Source organism: Macaca mulatta, chromosome 16 (genome assembly GCF_049350105.2).
Source record: "Macaca mulatta isolate MMU2019108-1 chromosome 16, T2T-MMU8v2.0, whole genome shotgun sequence".
In the NCBI taxonomy this organism is placed as follows: Eukaryota; Metazoa; Chordata; class Mammalia; order Primates; family Cercopithecidae; genus Macaca; species Macaca mulatta.
Window position 1 is genome coordinate 50,292,029 of NC_133421.1, and position 13,352 is coordinate 50,305,380.

The following is a 13,352-nucleotide window of genomic DNA, read 5'->3' on the forward strand; positions in this document are numbered from 1 at the left end:
CATAATTTGGGCACCTTTATAATTCATGATGAGAAAGCGCATGTTAACTACATGTTTAAATATATTTTATTTCAAGTTAATATAACAGCCATGATTTGTTCATTTAAGTGAAATGCCTAGATAAAAACCTCAAGTGTCACTTGGCTAAAACGTTGGAGACAGTAAATGTAAGCCACTAGAGTAATGACTCTGGTTCTTTAGACTACTGCATGTACCTTACTGAAATACAGGAATGCACATTGATAAAATGCATAATGTCTTCACATGTCTCAATCCTCATTCCTCTTCCTTTCATGCCTCCCTGTAATGCCTCAGTATCCAATATAAAACTACAAAAACTACTGTTCTTTTGGTTTGAGTGGTATTTAATTAAGTTCTTTTGGTTTGAGTGGTATTTAATTAAAACTTCAAATCTATGTTTTTCCACAGTCCAGTAATTTATTTTAAACTTGAGTAATTTCAAATTCCACAAACAAAACTGAATAACAGCAATATTTTGTTTGAATTTCTCTCTTCTGTACACTCAGTGATCTAAAACACCACAATATCCAACATACACAAACCTCAGGGAAGGGTTAGTAAACACACACAAGATTGGAATCATGGTGCTCTTTGCTCCTGAATGGAATGGTCCCACAGAAAAAGCACAGGATACAGCACAACATAAGGGCACCTGTTACATATGAAGTGAGCAAAACATACTAGCATTTTCTATATGTATAATGGGGAAACCTGCATAGGTTAGAGGGCCTTTTATGCTCATTTAAAAATCAGGCAAGTTGTCTGTAACATTTTTCAAATAATCTGGAAAGCACTGCAATCCAGTGTAGGATGTGCTGATTAGTGTTGTCTTTGTTGGCATTGACAGTCTTGCATGGTCATATGCCAGTATTTTTGCTTTAGCTTTTCTTTGAATAAAACAGATTTAAATGCATTTAGACAATACATATTTGTAAGCTGTTTACATACACTAAATTTAAGAGATTCAATATTAGAGTTTCTTTGTTTCTTTAAACACTACAGAGTGCAAATCAGATTCTTCACAACAGATTAAATATTAAGCAGTTTAAGAATGAGGGGGAAGAAAAAAAGCCCAAGTGAATAAAACATTGAAACTATTCCCCTTCGAAAATAAATTCTAAAATGATGTGGAATGTGAAATAAGGTTTTAACATAGGTGATCCAAGTTTATAGTTAGAAACAAAAAGGAGTCCTTCATGAAATAAAGGTTACAAGAACACGTTGCCTGTTTCCCCCATTATAAACAGAGAAGTGGGTAGAGACGATGTTTCAGTACGAAAATAGATGACTACAGGATCAGCTTTTCATCTCACATGCTGTACCCAAAGCCAGGCTGTGGCTGTCCATACGGTGGTGCGGTATAACCATAACCAAAAGGTGCCTGGGGAGGGACGGCAACACTGGGTCCTGCTGTCAGCATCAGCTGGGGCTGACCTAAAGTAGAAGAAAATGAAAAGGAGCAGGGGCAGGGTGAGGAGGCAGGACAGACTGTTAGCATTTAGAACACCCCAATCTCCTCCACTCTAGCAACATAATCTCAGCCTCGAATGAGTTGTGTATGGGGGGCACATTTGATTGCTACAATTTTGGGAGGACAGTCTTACTCTAAGAAGGTTCCTACCTAAAAAGCCAACAAATAGTGCAGGGCCAAAGGCCAGAACTGCTTATGACTGAACACAATATGCCTGACACTGTATACTTGACACATACCTACATGCATATTACACTAAATGACACAATAAAATTAGCACAAGAAAACTTAAGTTTTTAAAAAGACTTTTTTTTTTTTTTCAAAGACAGAATCTTGCTGTGTTGCCCAGGCTGGAGTGCAGTTGTGCAATCTCGGCTCACTGCAACCTCTGCCTCCTGGGTTCAAGTGATTCTCATGCCTCAGCCTCCCGAGTAGCTGGGATTACGGGTGTGTGCCACCATGTCCAGCTAATTTTTGCATTTTTAGTAGAGACGGGGTTTTGCCACGTTGGCCAGGCTGCTCAAGTGATTAGCCCACCTTGCCCTCCCAAAGTGCTGGGATTATAGGTGTAAGCCACCATGCTTGGCCTAAATGACATGTTATTAACATAACTTTTACAGGTAAATTTCTGATTTAAACATGTCTAAATGGCAATGAAACCAAATTCATTTATAGATGATCCAGTACTAATTTAGAGACAGCAATTAAAACTAAGACACATTTGGGCCAGGCGCAGTGGCTCATGCCTGTAATCCCAGCACTTTGGGAGGCAGAGGAGGGTGGATCATGAGGTCAGGAGTTCGACACCAGTCTGGCCAATAGGTGAAACCCCGTCTCTACTAAAAATACCAAAAAAATTAGCTGGACGTGGTGGTGTGCGCCTATAATCCCAGCTACTCAGCACGCTGAGGCAGGAGAATCACTTGAACCCAGGAGGTTGCAGTGAGCCGAGATAACGCCACTGCACTCCAGCCTGGGTGACAGAGCAAGACGCTGTCTTGGGGGGGGCGGAAAAAAAGACACATTCAGACATTCTTTAGGTGTGAAATACATTAGAACATACACCCTCTATCAAATACTATGTTGACATTCTTTCTTACAAAGTTTAAATCGTTGTTGGTCATATACAGAAAACATGACCTGTAGAGAACTTGGCTTAGAGATGGAAAGCAAGTAACACCTCTCTACCCCTACAAAACAAATATTCTTAACCTCCCACTACAGTGTAAACCTAGATCAAGATTTCTCCTACACAAAGGACTTCATGTCTTTGCTTTTTGTGGTTAACAACCAAAGCTGTATTTAGCAAACAAATTAATTTTGGAAACCAATTTTATTTATTTTATTTTATTATTATTTTTTGAGACTGAGTCACACTCTGTCGCCCAGGCTGGAGTGCAGTGGTGCCATTTCAGCTCACTGCAGCCTTTGCCTCCCAGGTTCAAGCAATTCTCCTGCCTCAGCCTCCCAAGTAGCTGGGACTACAGGCATGTGCCACCACGCCTGGCTAATCTTTTGTATTTTTAGTAGAAACGGGGTTTCACCATGTTAGCCAGGATGGTCTCGATCTCCTGACCTTGTGATCTGCCCGCCTCAACCTTCCAAAGTGCTGGGATTACAGGCGTGAGCCACCACGCCCAGCCATAATGGTCATATTTTTATGTTCCCTCACCTGGTTACTGTGCTTCTACCTATACTCTTCAAAGTGATTGTTCAAATGAATCTGTTCACCAACTATGAAATGGAAAGGGGCAGTAATTCAGACATGTAGGTTTAAGAAGACATGAAACTGTCTTAAATATTCACTTGAGAGTTTGAAGATCCTATCTCTCTGGAAAGTTCTCAAATGGAAACTACCCAGTTATCTGCCCCAGTTAGAATTTAAAATGAGGATGTATTCTTTATGTAAAGCATACTAAAGACAGCCTGGGCATATTCTCTCATCTTTTGCTCTTTTGAAAATGGAATTCATCAGTATTTCTTTTTCACTAATTTATGAGCAGGTAATGAATGAGGGACCAGATGATAGGAAAGATTCATGTTATGATCTTAAATGACTGTTTTTGAGTTTTCTTGTATTTAGGATTATTTTAGTGAATAATATCAACACCTGCTTTACGACTTCTCAGAAACAAAAATTATAGAAAGCAGTATTTCTTAGCAAGCCTTCTGCACTTTAGAAGCTTGTTGTATTCTATTTTGAGGCACAGTCTCTAAATAATTAAATACTTATCTAATGAATTTTTTGAGGTTACAGAGAGAGATTACCATAAACAATGGGTTGTGTCTCTGTAGCTTGTTCTTCTTCTTTTCTCAGTGATTCTGAAGCATCTAATTTATCCACCTGGAGAAAAACACATCATGTTAATTAGCACCCCAAAAGTATTATAAACCTAGGTTTATGGCAGAAAGTGGAAAAGCCTTAGTATGTTAAATTCTGTCAAAATAAAACAGACTAGAAAGAACATTCTCAGGCCCCCTCAAATTCAATGGCAATGTTCATACTTCAGTCCAGGTGGTTTTCAGCACTGTCATTATAAACCCTCAGGAAGGAGGGATTTATAAATGCCATAAAAGCTCACGCCAGACTAAAACTGGGCATGCTAGGATGCAGCCTGAGGGAGGGAGAAAACGAGAAGGAACCACTTTTCAAATGAGGTTTAAAACTGATCAGAGGTAATAATGAACTCATGGTCTGGCAATACTTCCCTCCCCAGAGGAAATAGTATTCAAAAAAGTTAAATGAGCCTAGTGACTGGACAAGTACTTGTGCACAATAAGCTGTTTTTTTGCCAGTTGTGTATAGCTTCTGATGATATTGGTTATAGCTGCAGACTGAAGTTTAAGATTCAAGTGGCTCCATATTCAATCTTTTTGTATAAAGAAAGGCTGCATGTTTAATACTGTGTGTGCTCTGTTATCTAAGAAGTAATCAGTAAAGCCTGATCTTGTCCCAAAAATGTTCGCTTTTAATTAAGCCAAAAGTAAATGGCTACTATATGCTAACTACTCTTCAAAGTGGATAGTATCAGAAGTAATTCTGTAGAGCAGTCCAAATGTATTAGTGAAAGAAAGGAATTAGAATGCCTAGATCCTTCCACTGACTAGTTGTGTGACCTTGGCAAATCATTGCACTGGCCCTCAAATTTCCTTCTCTATATAATGAGAAGGTTGAACAAAATGATCTGCAGTTTCTTCCAGGCCTAACATGATTTGTTTCTGTAATTCTGTAATGAAATAGAGAGAAGTGACATTACAACACTGGGACTAGAGAATCTCCTTCACTATACAAATTCCATTGCCTTTTACACTATATTTGTCTTTCAATATTTAAAAGCTGGTCTCTCAACCAAAGCCTTATACTTGGTCTATCATTATAGCTAAGTAAAACTAAATTTCAAACCTCAATGTTATCTATTACTGGTGGTTTTCAAGGTCATAAATGTGCTGGATGAGATAGGGGGACCAAAGTGCAGGGGGGAACACTTTCTGAATGTTCACCGCATGTTCTTCAAAAAGGCAAATTGTGAAAAATCACTTCAGAAAAAAAAAACTTCAGTGGAAAAGTTTGTAAAATCCAGGTCCTAAAAAGATTCAGGCAGCACCTCATTTCTATTTGAAACTATTAAAAAAGTATCTTTCAGTCTTTGCATAGGCCATTAAGGTTAGGGCACTGTTTTACATTTAATTGTTTCATATTAAATACCACGAATATGAGTCTAATCCATCTTAATTTGTTAGGGAACTGAAAGTTTGAGAAAAGTAAGCCTAAGTAGGCTCCTTCAGATGAAATGTGGTTTTTCTAGCCTAGGAAGATGGATTAGTTTACTTCTATACACTATTATCCTATTTTATAGTCTAAATGATGGGTTACAAATTACCCTAATACCAAATTAAAGACTATTATGTAGTATAAGTACCAGATGAAATGCCCATTTTTTGGCATCCACACTTAGAACAAAAATTATTACATTTATAGAACTTAAAGCACAGCTCTGTGCCATCAAGGGTCAGATGGGGTTTTGCTAACTAACCAGTATTCAAGAATGAGCTATAGAAGTTATAAAGAAAAATACACGGATGTCTGTACATTAGTAACTTCTAAGAAGAAAAATGAAACAACCAAAAAGCCACCACTGCATAATACATTTCCTGACTTTCGAGGAAAAGAATCTGAAGTGAACATGTGTTTAAAAGTTAAGGTCTGAATCAGATGTTGAACACAGAAGTCCTATTAGAGAAGCACATGGAAGACTTAGAAGAGCTGGCAATATCACAATGCCCTGGCATACACATAGGAACTCTGGGCATAGGGGGAAGAATTCTGAAGGAATAGCATCAAGCTAAGCAAAAAATTCTGATTCTTCTATATGATGGGACAGCCTCTGGCACAGGGACTTTCAATTTTTGTTTCCACTGATCCAATTTAGATTGCTCAAAAAAAAAAAAAAAAAAAAAAAAAGCATAGAAGGCTTTTAAGAACACAAGCTTTTGTTAAGAGCTGTAACAAAAGTTTCTGATCCTTGGATTTAAAAAGAAAAATTACAGGTAAGCATGTCAATGAATTCAGTTCCATCTGTACTACTGAAAATTCACTAAAATGTAAAAGGCTTTTCCACAAAGACTGCAATATGCTGCAGAGGAAAAGTAACATGCAGTCAGTTATTTTGGTGTATGTGTGCATGAAAAAAAGGCAAAAGTACTGAAGCAAGAAGTGTGATCTGAAGATGACTTGCTATACAGGCTCTCAAGAAACACACACAGCCCACAGCAATGCTATAAGAGTTTCAAAAATAGTATGATGTAATTGCAATGACTGTTGTACATGCTCCATTTAAAACAATGCATAACACTGCAGTTCAATTACCTGTTTTTCACACACACGCTTTCTAACTGCCTTGCTTACTAGCTGCTGAAGGGTCTCACACACAATGCATTTTACTCAGGTTTGCCCTAAGTTCCAGTGGTGACTCCAGTTTGTTTCAACATAATCCCAAGGCATTGTCCCCCACCCAAATTATTTTCAATTTGTTTCAACTCTCCTTTACCTTCCCACCCTTTTCTAACCACAATTTGATAACAGACGTAAGTTTGTTTCATTCATATTGGGATGGAGACAAGCCAATGAAGGAAGCAGCAACCAAAAGGTGCCTGAATTTGACCTCCTTGGACAAGCCAACTGATAAATAGGAGAGCAAATTTTAGGTAGCTTCAGTGGTATGCCTTATTACAGAAAGTAGAAGTTAATACTTTGTTAAAAGTAATTCATGTTGCTTAGCAACAATTATAGCAAGCTTGGCTCTCGTGATTAAAAAGGTTTTGATTCCTCTTAAAAATGGACTAGCACCATAAGAACTGGACACCTGGAGAAACATGAGGAAAGTCTCTTCGGAAGCAGCTAGTATCTCTTGTATCTACTTTCAGCAAAAAATTAGTAAGAATCAAGAGATCAGAAACTGGATCACAGTCCTTCAATACCAAAAAAAAAAAAACCCCAAAAAGCCTTTTAGGGCATGTATATACATATATAAATTCAACAACTGTCAGGCAAGCTCACAAAGTAAAACCAGAGGCTGTTTTAATTTACTTCAAGTATTATGATAGTCCTATTAGGGTCCAGATACCCTGACAGGGAAGAGAAATTTCCTGTTACTTTGGAATTAATATGGAAACTCACCATACTCAGTTTTTCATAATATATTTAAGAGAGACTGTGAACCAACTACTGATTAGCCTCCTGCCCTTCCTAAAGCCTATTAGCCGATTAGTAGCAAACGTCTACTAATGTCCTACAGTTCTATTAAAGTTATGTTTCAAGGGACTTGCAGAGGCTTTAGTGAAAATTTATTGGGGGGAAAAAGCAGCAGCAGCAGTGTAGAAAAGGAAGGAAAAAAATCATGCAAATTCCTTAGACTTAGTTCTCCAGACTTAAAGATGGAAAAGAATCAACTTTCACCTTTTCCTTTATTGCATCAACCTGCAAAGGAATTCAGAAGGTGCAGCTTAGAAAAAAAATCAAATTCCATATTGAGCATAAAAAGGTAGAATCAGCAACAAAGGTTTAGGGAAGAAACATCTAACCACTAAAAAGGTATGAGAGAAGTGAAAATAAAGGGCATACTGGAAGCAAAATTTAGATTTTTCTGTAACTTCAAAGCTTACTGCAGAAGAATTTATGCTACAGTATGAAAGAAAGCAGCTTAATCACTAGTAAAATTTACAGCACTTAGGTTAACAGCAGCTTAGAGACAGGTCTCACAAGTTGGCATTATGTTTAAGAAGCTATTCTCATCTATGGCTAAAACATGTTGGCTAAGACAAGGCAACATGTTTTTTCTTACATTGAATACAGAAAATGTTAATTCTTTAAAAACTTGAAACAGACACAATGGTATCTAATTAAATGATATCCTGAGGAAAAATTCAGTGTAGTAGGGGTTGTTGGTAGTGCTCCCACTCCCCCTACCCCCGCCTTAACTCAGGCAGGCTGAAGGAATCAGTTGGGAGAGTCTGATTTTAATCATGTTTTTTGCTTTGACAAAAAGGATCCTCTAAAACCATTTAAAAATGTTCTAGAGAGAGAAAGCTAGTAACTGCTGAAGACAGAGTGAGTAAATTCTTATATCAAAAAGGGACACTAAGATGAATAGTGAATTTTACAAGGCAATTAGACCCCCAGCTTGTTTATGTGTTCACCTCCTATGATATTTTTAAATCAGGGGTTAAACTATCAAAAAAAATTGTGAAGATTAAAAGGATGTTAAGAATATACATGCAGCTTCCCCAGGGGAAACAGGCATAGACATCACTAAAGTCAGGAGCCAACCAAATAAAAGGGAATCTACAATACTAGTTATGATTATTTGAGTTACAAGAACTGAGTTTGAGAAAAATGCGACTTTGAAATAAAATTTATCGAATAGTTTTTAAAATAAAAAAACAAAATATAGATTATTTTCACAATCATAAATACACTGAGGGTAAACAGCTACATTTGAGTTCCCCTTCCAAACAGTGTCATTTATCAGCTATTAAAAATTTTTCAAAAGAACAGGAATATTTTATGATCGACTAAATGACTTCTACTAAATAAAAAAAATTTAAAAAATTAATGTGCATGTAGAATTTTACATATCTGCAAGAAAACTACTTCTGAATACACTTAGAAGAGTCATTACCTTTGTCAAGTATTCCTTCATGACCTGGATGAAATAGGGCATGGCAAAATCCATGATATTGTGCCTCCATGCAGTTTCTAGGACAACATCTGGCCTTAAAAGATCGTAACAGGTAAACAGACAAGCTCCAAAGCACTCTCTTTTTTCTTCCTGCAAAAACCACTGCAGGAGTTCTTCAGCCAACTCAGTATCTTTAGATTCAGAAGCATACTGCATTGCATCCTATTCAAAGAAAATAGTGAAAGTCAAAAAACATTAGACCCAACATACTAAACTAGTAAACCAAGAAAAACAATGGAACCTTTCCAATATAAATCTGGTTTTGCAAGGGGGAAAAAAGCCTCCTAGTTGTATCATTTAAATTAAAATTTTCAAAGAACAGATAAGCTAAAGGCCTTTTTTTCCCCCCAAACAAGTTTGACCTTAACATAAGAGAGCCCCTAGAATCAAGAAATCCATTAACTTAAATTGCCTTAAAGTCAGTTCTCATATTCACAAAACCAATACTTTTATTTATAGAAATCACTTGTAACATCATTTTAGGCCTGGTTTAACAGCCCCCGCCCCGCAACTTTATCAACCTTGTAAAGGCTGTCTTTCTTGCACAGCTCTACACTCTGTTTCCAGCGATTGTTGCCTTTGAAGAGATAAGCAGCAATTCTCCTGAACTCAATGAGTTCATGTTTTTCCAAACGCTGAGCAAGCGAGATATTGTCAAAGTTGTCATAAGCATCTATTGATGTTCGCAGAGCCTTAAAAAAAAAAAAGCCATCCAAATGCCAGATCAGTATTTTGTTTAACATTATATTCCGTCCTCGATCAATGAGCCCCTTAGATGGTAGGTAACATGTAGTATGACACCTAGATTCAAGCATCAAAAGGTGTTTTTTCACCTTACCTAAAGATAACATTTTCTCCAAGATATTTCAGTATCAAGGACTAACATACGGCTATGAAACTGACGAGATTTCTAATTTGGAGGGCAAGTTTTGTTTTTTTTTTTTTTTGAGATGGAGTCTCCCTCTGTTGCCCAGGCTGGAGTGCAGTGGTGACACAATCATGGCTCACTGCAACCTGCCTCTAGCATTCAAGCGATTCTCCTGCCTCAGCCTGCCAGGTAGCTGGGACTACAGGCACGTGCCACCACACCCGGCTAATTTTTTTTTGTATTTTAGTAGAGACGGGGTTTCATTGTGTAGCCAGGATGGTCTCGATCTCCTGACATCATGATCTGCCCGCCTCGGCTTCCCAAAGTGCTGGGATTACAGGCGTGAGCCACCGCGCCTGGCCTGGAGGGCAAGATTTTATTCCCTAGAGAAACTTCTGATAAAACTCAGCATGGCAGCAGTAAGATCTGCATGCACGGAGCCTCAAAGAAAATCAAGAGAGAGAAAAAAAGGCAAGGAGCTTAAGCTTCACTCTACTTGACTTTTGCTTATGCGAAATCCTTCGTAAGATAAAGTTTATACAAATACTAATAAAACAGTAGGAAAGAAAAATGGTGAATATAGTTAATATCAAATAAATTTTATGAACTAGTTAAGTGATCAAAGACATTTTTGACTCTACCTATAATCTAGATGTTAGAGATAAAGTAATCATATCTTTTTTCAAAAGCAGTATCTTATACAAGATCTGAGCAAAATTCTGAAAACTTGGCACTTAATTAGAAGTAAGATTTATCAATCCTGAAACCTTACTAAATTTAGATCCTAGGAATGCAAGCAACTACTGTTTACAATCCTAAATGATAATGGCGTTTTTGAAAAATGGGAAAATGTAACTTTATGAGTCTTAAGATTATGTGCAAGAATCAAAAGGTTTTACCTGATAATCTTCTTCTGTAATAAAGAGGTTGTTTAATGATTCATTCACAGATTTGTTGTTATGGTTCTGAACTGAACGCAAATATGGTTTCACCAGTGGTAGCTGTTTAACCTTTAAAATAAAGAGTTTGTTACAAATATAGCACATTATTGAAGTCCCAGGGACAAAAGTTATCCTAATATGTCCTAATTCCTTGCTATGAAGCTTTGGTTTAAAATTATTACTTTACCTTGCTGAAATAATTGACTGCACGAGTGTGATCCAACCGTGGAGACAGCACCATCAGCAAATCATTTAACAACAGAGGCTTGAATTCTAAATAGAACTGTATTGCTCTATAGTATAGTTCCACATTGGCAACCTATAATGGGAAAATCCATATATAAGTCAGTTACTTCCTAATGAGCTTTCTCCTTCTGAATCCTTTATCTTCTGAAGAAAGTACACACCTTGGTAATGATATCTTTGAACTGCCCTTCTTTCCAGGCATCAGTTGGATGATTCATCATGGTAATTATGGCATTATCATATTCTTCATACTTGTCATACAAAAACACCAGTTCTGCCCAAAGATGAGCTTGTTCTGCAGCTCTTAGCACCTGCATAAGAAAGACTTAATTGCTTTAGATATGAGTCTAGCTAACAGCCTTAAAAAGAATAAGATATTTTGAAGTATTAGTTTTAACTACACAGTTGCTTCACTGTGTTACAATGACTGGTTACCTTGGGAATATTCACTCTAGACCAGAACAGCTCCAGGTGCTCCCTCATTTTCTGAGGCTTAAATTTAGAGTATAGAATAGCTAATTCAGTAAACATTCCCATGTGAGCTCGCTCAAGTCCCAGTGCTGCTTCCAACATGGTAATCAGCTCTTCAAAATAGCCACGATCCTGAACAAGAGAAATGTGCAGTTAAAGAGTATCTATGGTAAAAGATCTCAGGTCATATAAAAGTTTCTTGTTAATTACCTGATAGTAGTTGATAAGTTCTTCTAATTCATCTGCGTGTACAACAATATGAAGTCCACACATCTGAGCAAGACGGAATTCTTTCCCATCTACACAGGCGAAGCAGACCTAGAATAAACATTTCCTTTCTGTGAACTCAAATGTAAACATGGCTAGTTGTTTAAACTAATGTTTACAGAGCGTTTCTTTAATTCTTCACTCAAACTTGGGTTTAGATTACCTCTTTCCATGTTCGAGTACTGTTAGCTTTCCTAGCCCCATCAACAGCTGCCTGATATTCACCCAGGTGAACCAGGGTAGATGCCAAACGTCCAAAATTGGAAACATTATTGTACAACAACTTAGCAGCATCATACATTTTTTCATCATAACAACGGTCACCAACCTGGAAAAAAAAAGGTAACGCATATTCAGTAAGATATTAGTGTGAGCTTAATCCTCTTTTCATATTCATACCTTCACACTGAGAAATAATTTGTTTTCCTGTAGATTTTTCCTTGGAATTCTTCAGTTATGATGTTTTGATCCTACCAAGCTAATCAAGTAGCCCAACTAGTTTTTCTTAAATCTGAAAAGGAAACCCACTTGTTGGATATGAGCATTATTTGGTCCATTGATAAATTCTTCTAACTCTGCAAGGCGGTTTGTTTTAGCCAGCGCAAATATCAATTCTGTCTCCACATAGGACTCTCGAGCCTTCTTACGGGCCATCTGCAAGTACTTCACCAGTTCTTCCCAGTTTCCTAAGTATAGAAAAAGAAAAAATATATCCAAACACTAACATCCCAGTTTACCTTTCACCCAAGTAAATGAAAATTGCTCATTTCCTTTTCAAGGAAACATGGATAATGACAAATGTAAACTGTGCAATATTTCACTTCTGTATTATCAAAGACCAAATGAATAGAAGAATTCTCTTTTTCCTTAAAGTTGTAAGATTAGAGGATTATCAGGATTTTATGAGACTTCAAAAACAGAAAATTTATCTTCCCCACTTGTAAGTTTTGTGAACTTACAAATTCACAAAATACAGCCTCTTTTTATCTGGACTAAGATGGAGTACTAAAAGTTTTCACAGGAAACCATGCAGTATCCAACTCTTCTACAATTCAGAACAGACAGATATCTTAATGCTTAGCTTAATCATTTTGTGAGGTCTCAATACATAAGGTAAGAAGTCATACCACTAGTATTGGCAGCCTGAACAACTTCCATGTAGGAGGAAGGATCGTCTGCTTTGATATAAGAATCAATGGCTTCTTTCACCATTCCTTTCTGCAACTGGGCTTTTGCAAGTTGACTCCAGACCGCAGGTTCATTGCAACGTTCAGCAAACTCATATGCCCGATCCAAGTTTCCAATATGTTCAATTAAGACCTAAGTACCCAAGTTTGAAATTGGGGTTAGAGTAAAATCAATCCTACCCAGAGCAATTACATTTAAGCTGTTAGTATTTTATTGCTCTTCTATTGCCATAGGAACAAATTAGGCCCACCCTCACAGGACAGTGCATACACTGAATGAGTAGAAGACATTACATTTAGTAATTCAACTTAGGTAATCTAAAGATTTACCTGAACTGCTGAAGTATTGACATCAAATTTCCGGAAAATGGCAAATGCTTCTTCAAACAGCTCATTGCTGATGGCGATATTGGCAATATCTGGGGCATCATAATTATCCAAGCGGTTAATATACTCCATAACACGTGTACGGTCAGCTTTAATTGCGGTGAGGATAAGGAGGTTTTGCAGATTCCTTTAAGAAACAAAAGAATATTTTAAATGCAATATTTTAAGTTTATCAGACATAAAAAAAAACCACTGTGACTAATAGAGAGGTTTTTGTCTCAAGAGATAGAGTGAAGGAGGGGGGATATTAGAAGA

General features: G+C 37.1%; 1 protein-coding gene across 9 annotated transcripts in view; it reads right to left on the minus strand.

Moving 5' to 3' along the window:
• Nucleotides 1-418: 418 nt before the first annotated feature.
• The window catches only part of CLTC (clathrin heavy chain), a 75,412-nt gene continuing 62,478 nt past the window's right edge, over nucleotides 419-13,352 (minus strand). For 2 of the 9 annotated variants that reach the window (XR_013406380.1, XR_013406379.1), the window contains exons 20-32: nucleotides 13,041-13,224; nucleotides 12,651-12,843; nucleotides 12,052-12,209; nucleotides 11,687-11,851; nucleotides 11,467-11,574; nucleotides 11,221-11,388; nucleotides 10,947-11,096; nucleotides 10,722-10,858; nucleotides 10,498-10,599; nucleotides 9,252-9,422; nucleotides 8,671-8,892; nucleotides 3,761-3,836; nucleotides 419-1,455 (exon numbers count right to left, since the gene is read on the minus strand). Coding sequence is in view for 5 of the 9 variants with exons in the window: in XM_015119980.3 (XP_014975466.1) it covers nucleotides 1,331-1,455; nucleotides 3,761-3,836; nucleotides 7,449-7,469; nucleotides 8,671-8,892; nucleotides 9,252-9,422; nucleotides 10,498-10,608; nucleotides 10,727-10,858; nucleotides 10,947-11,096; nucleotides 11,221-11,388; nucleotides 11,467-11,574; nucleotides 11,687-11,851; nucleotides 12,052-12,209; nucleotides 12,651-12,843; nucleotides 13,041-13,224 (1,984 nt within the window). In the remaining 4 variants the exon portion in view is untranslated. Of the gene's footprint in view, nucleotides 1,456-3,760; nucleotides 3,837-7,448; nucleotides 7,470-8,652; nucleotides 8,893-9,251; nucleotides 9,423-10,497; nucleotides 10,609-10,721; nucleotides 10,859-10,946; nucleotides 11,097-11,220; nucleotides 11,389-11,466; nucleotides 11,575-11,686; nucleotides 11,852-12,051; nucleotides 12,210-12,650; nucleotides 12,844-13,040; nucleotides 13,225-13,352 lie in introns of all 9 variants that reach the window. The other 7 variants (XM_015119981.3, XM_077970847.1, XM_077970846.1 and 4 more) reach the window with 5 other exon arrangements.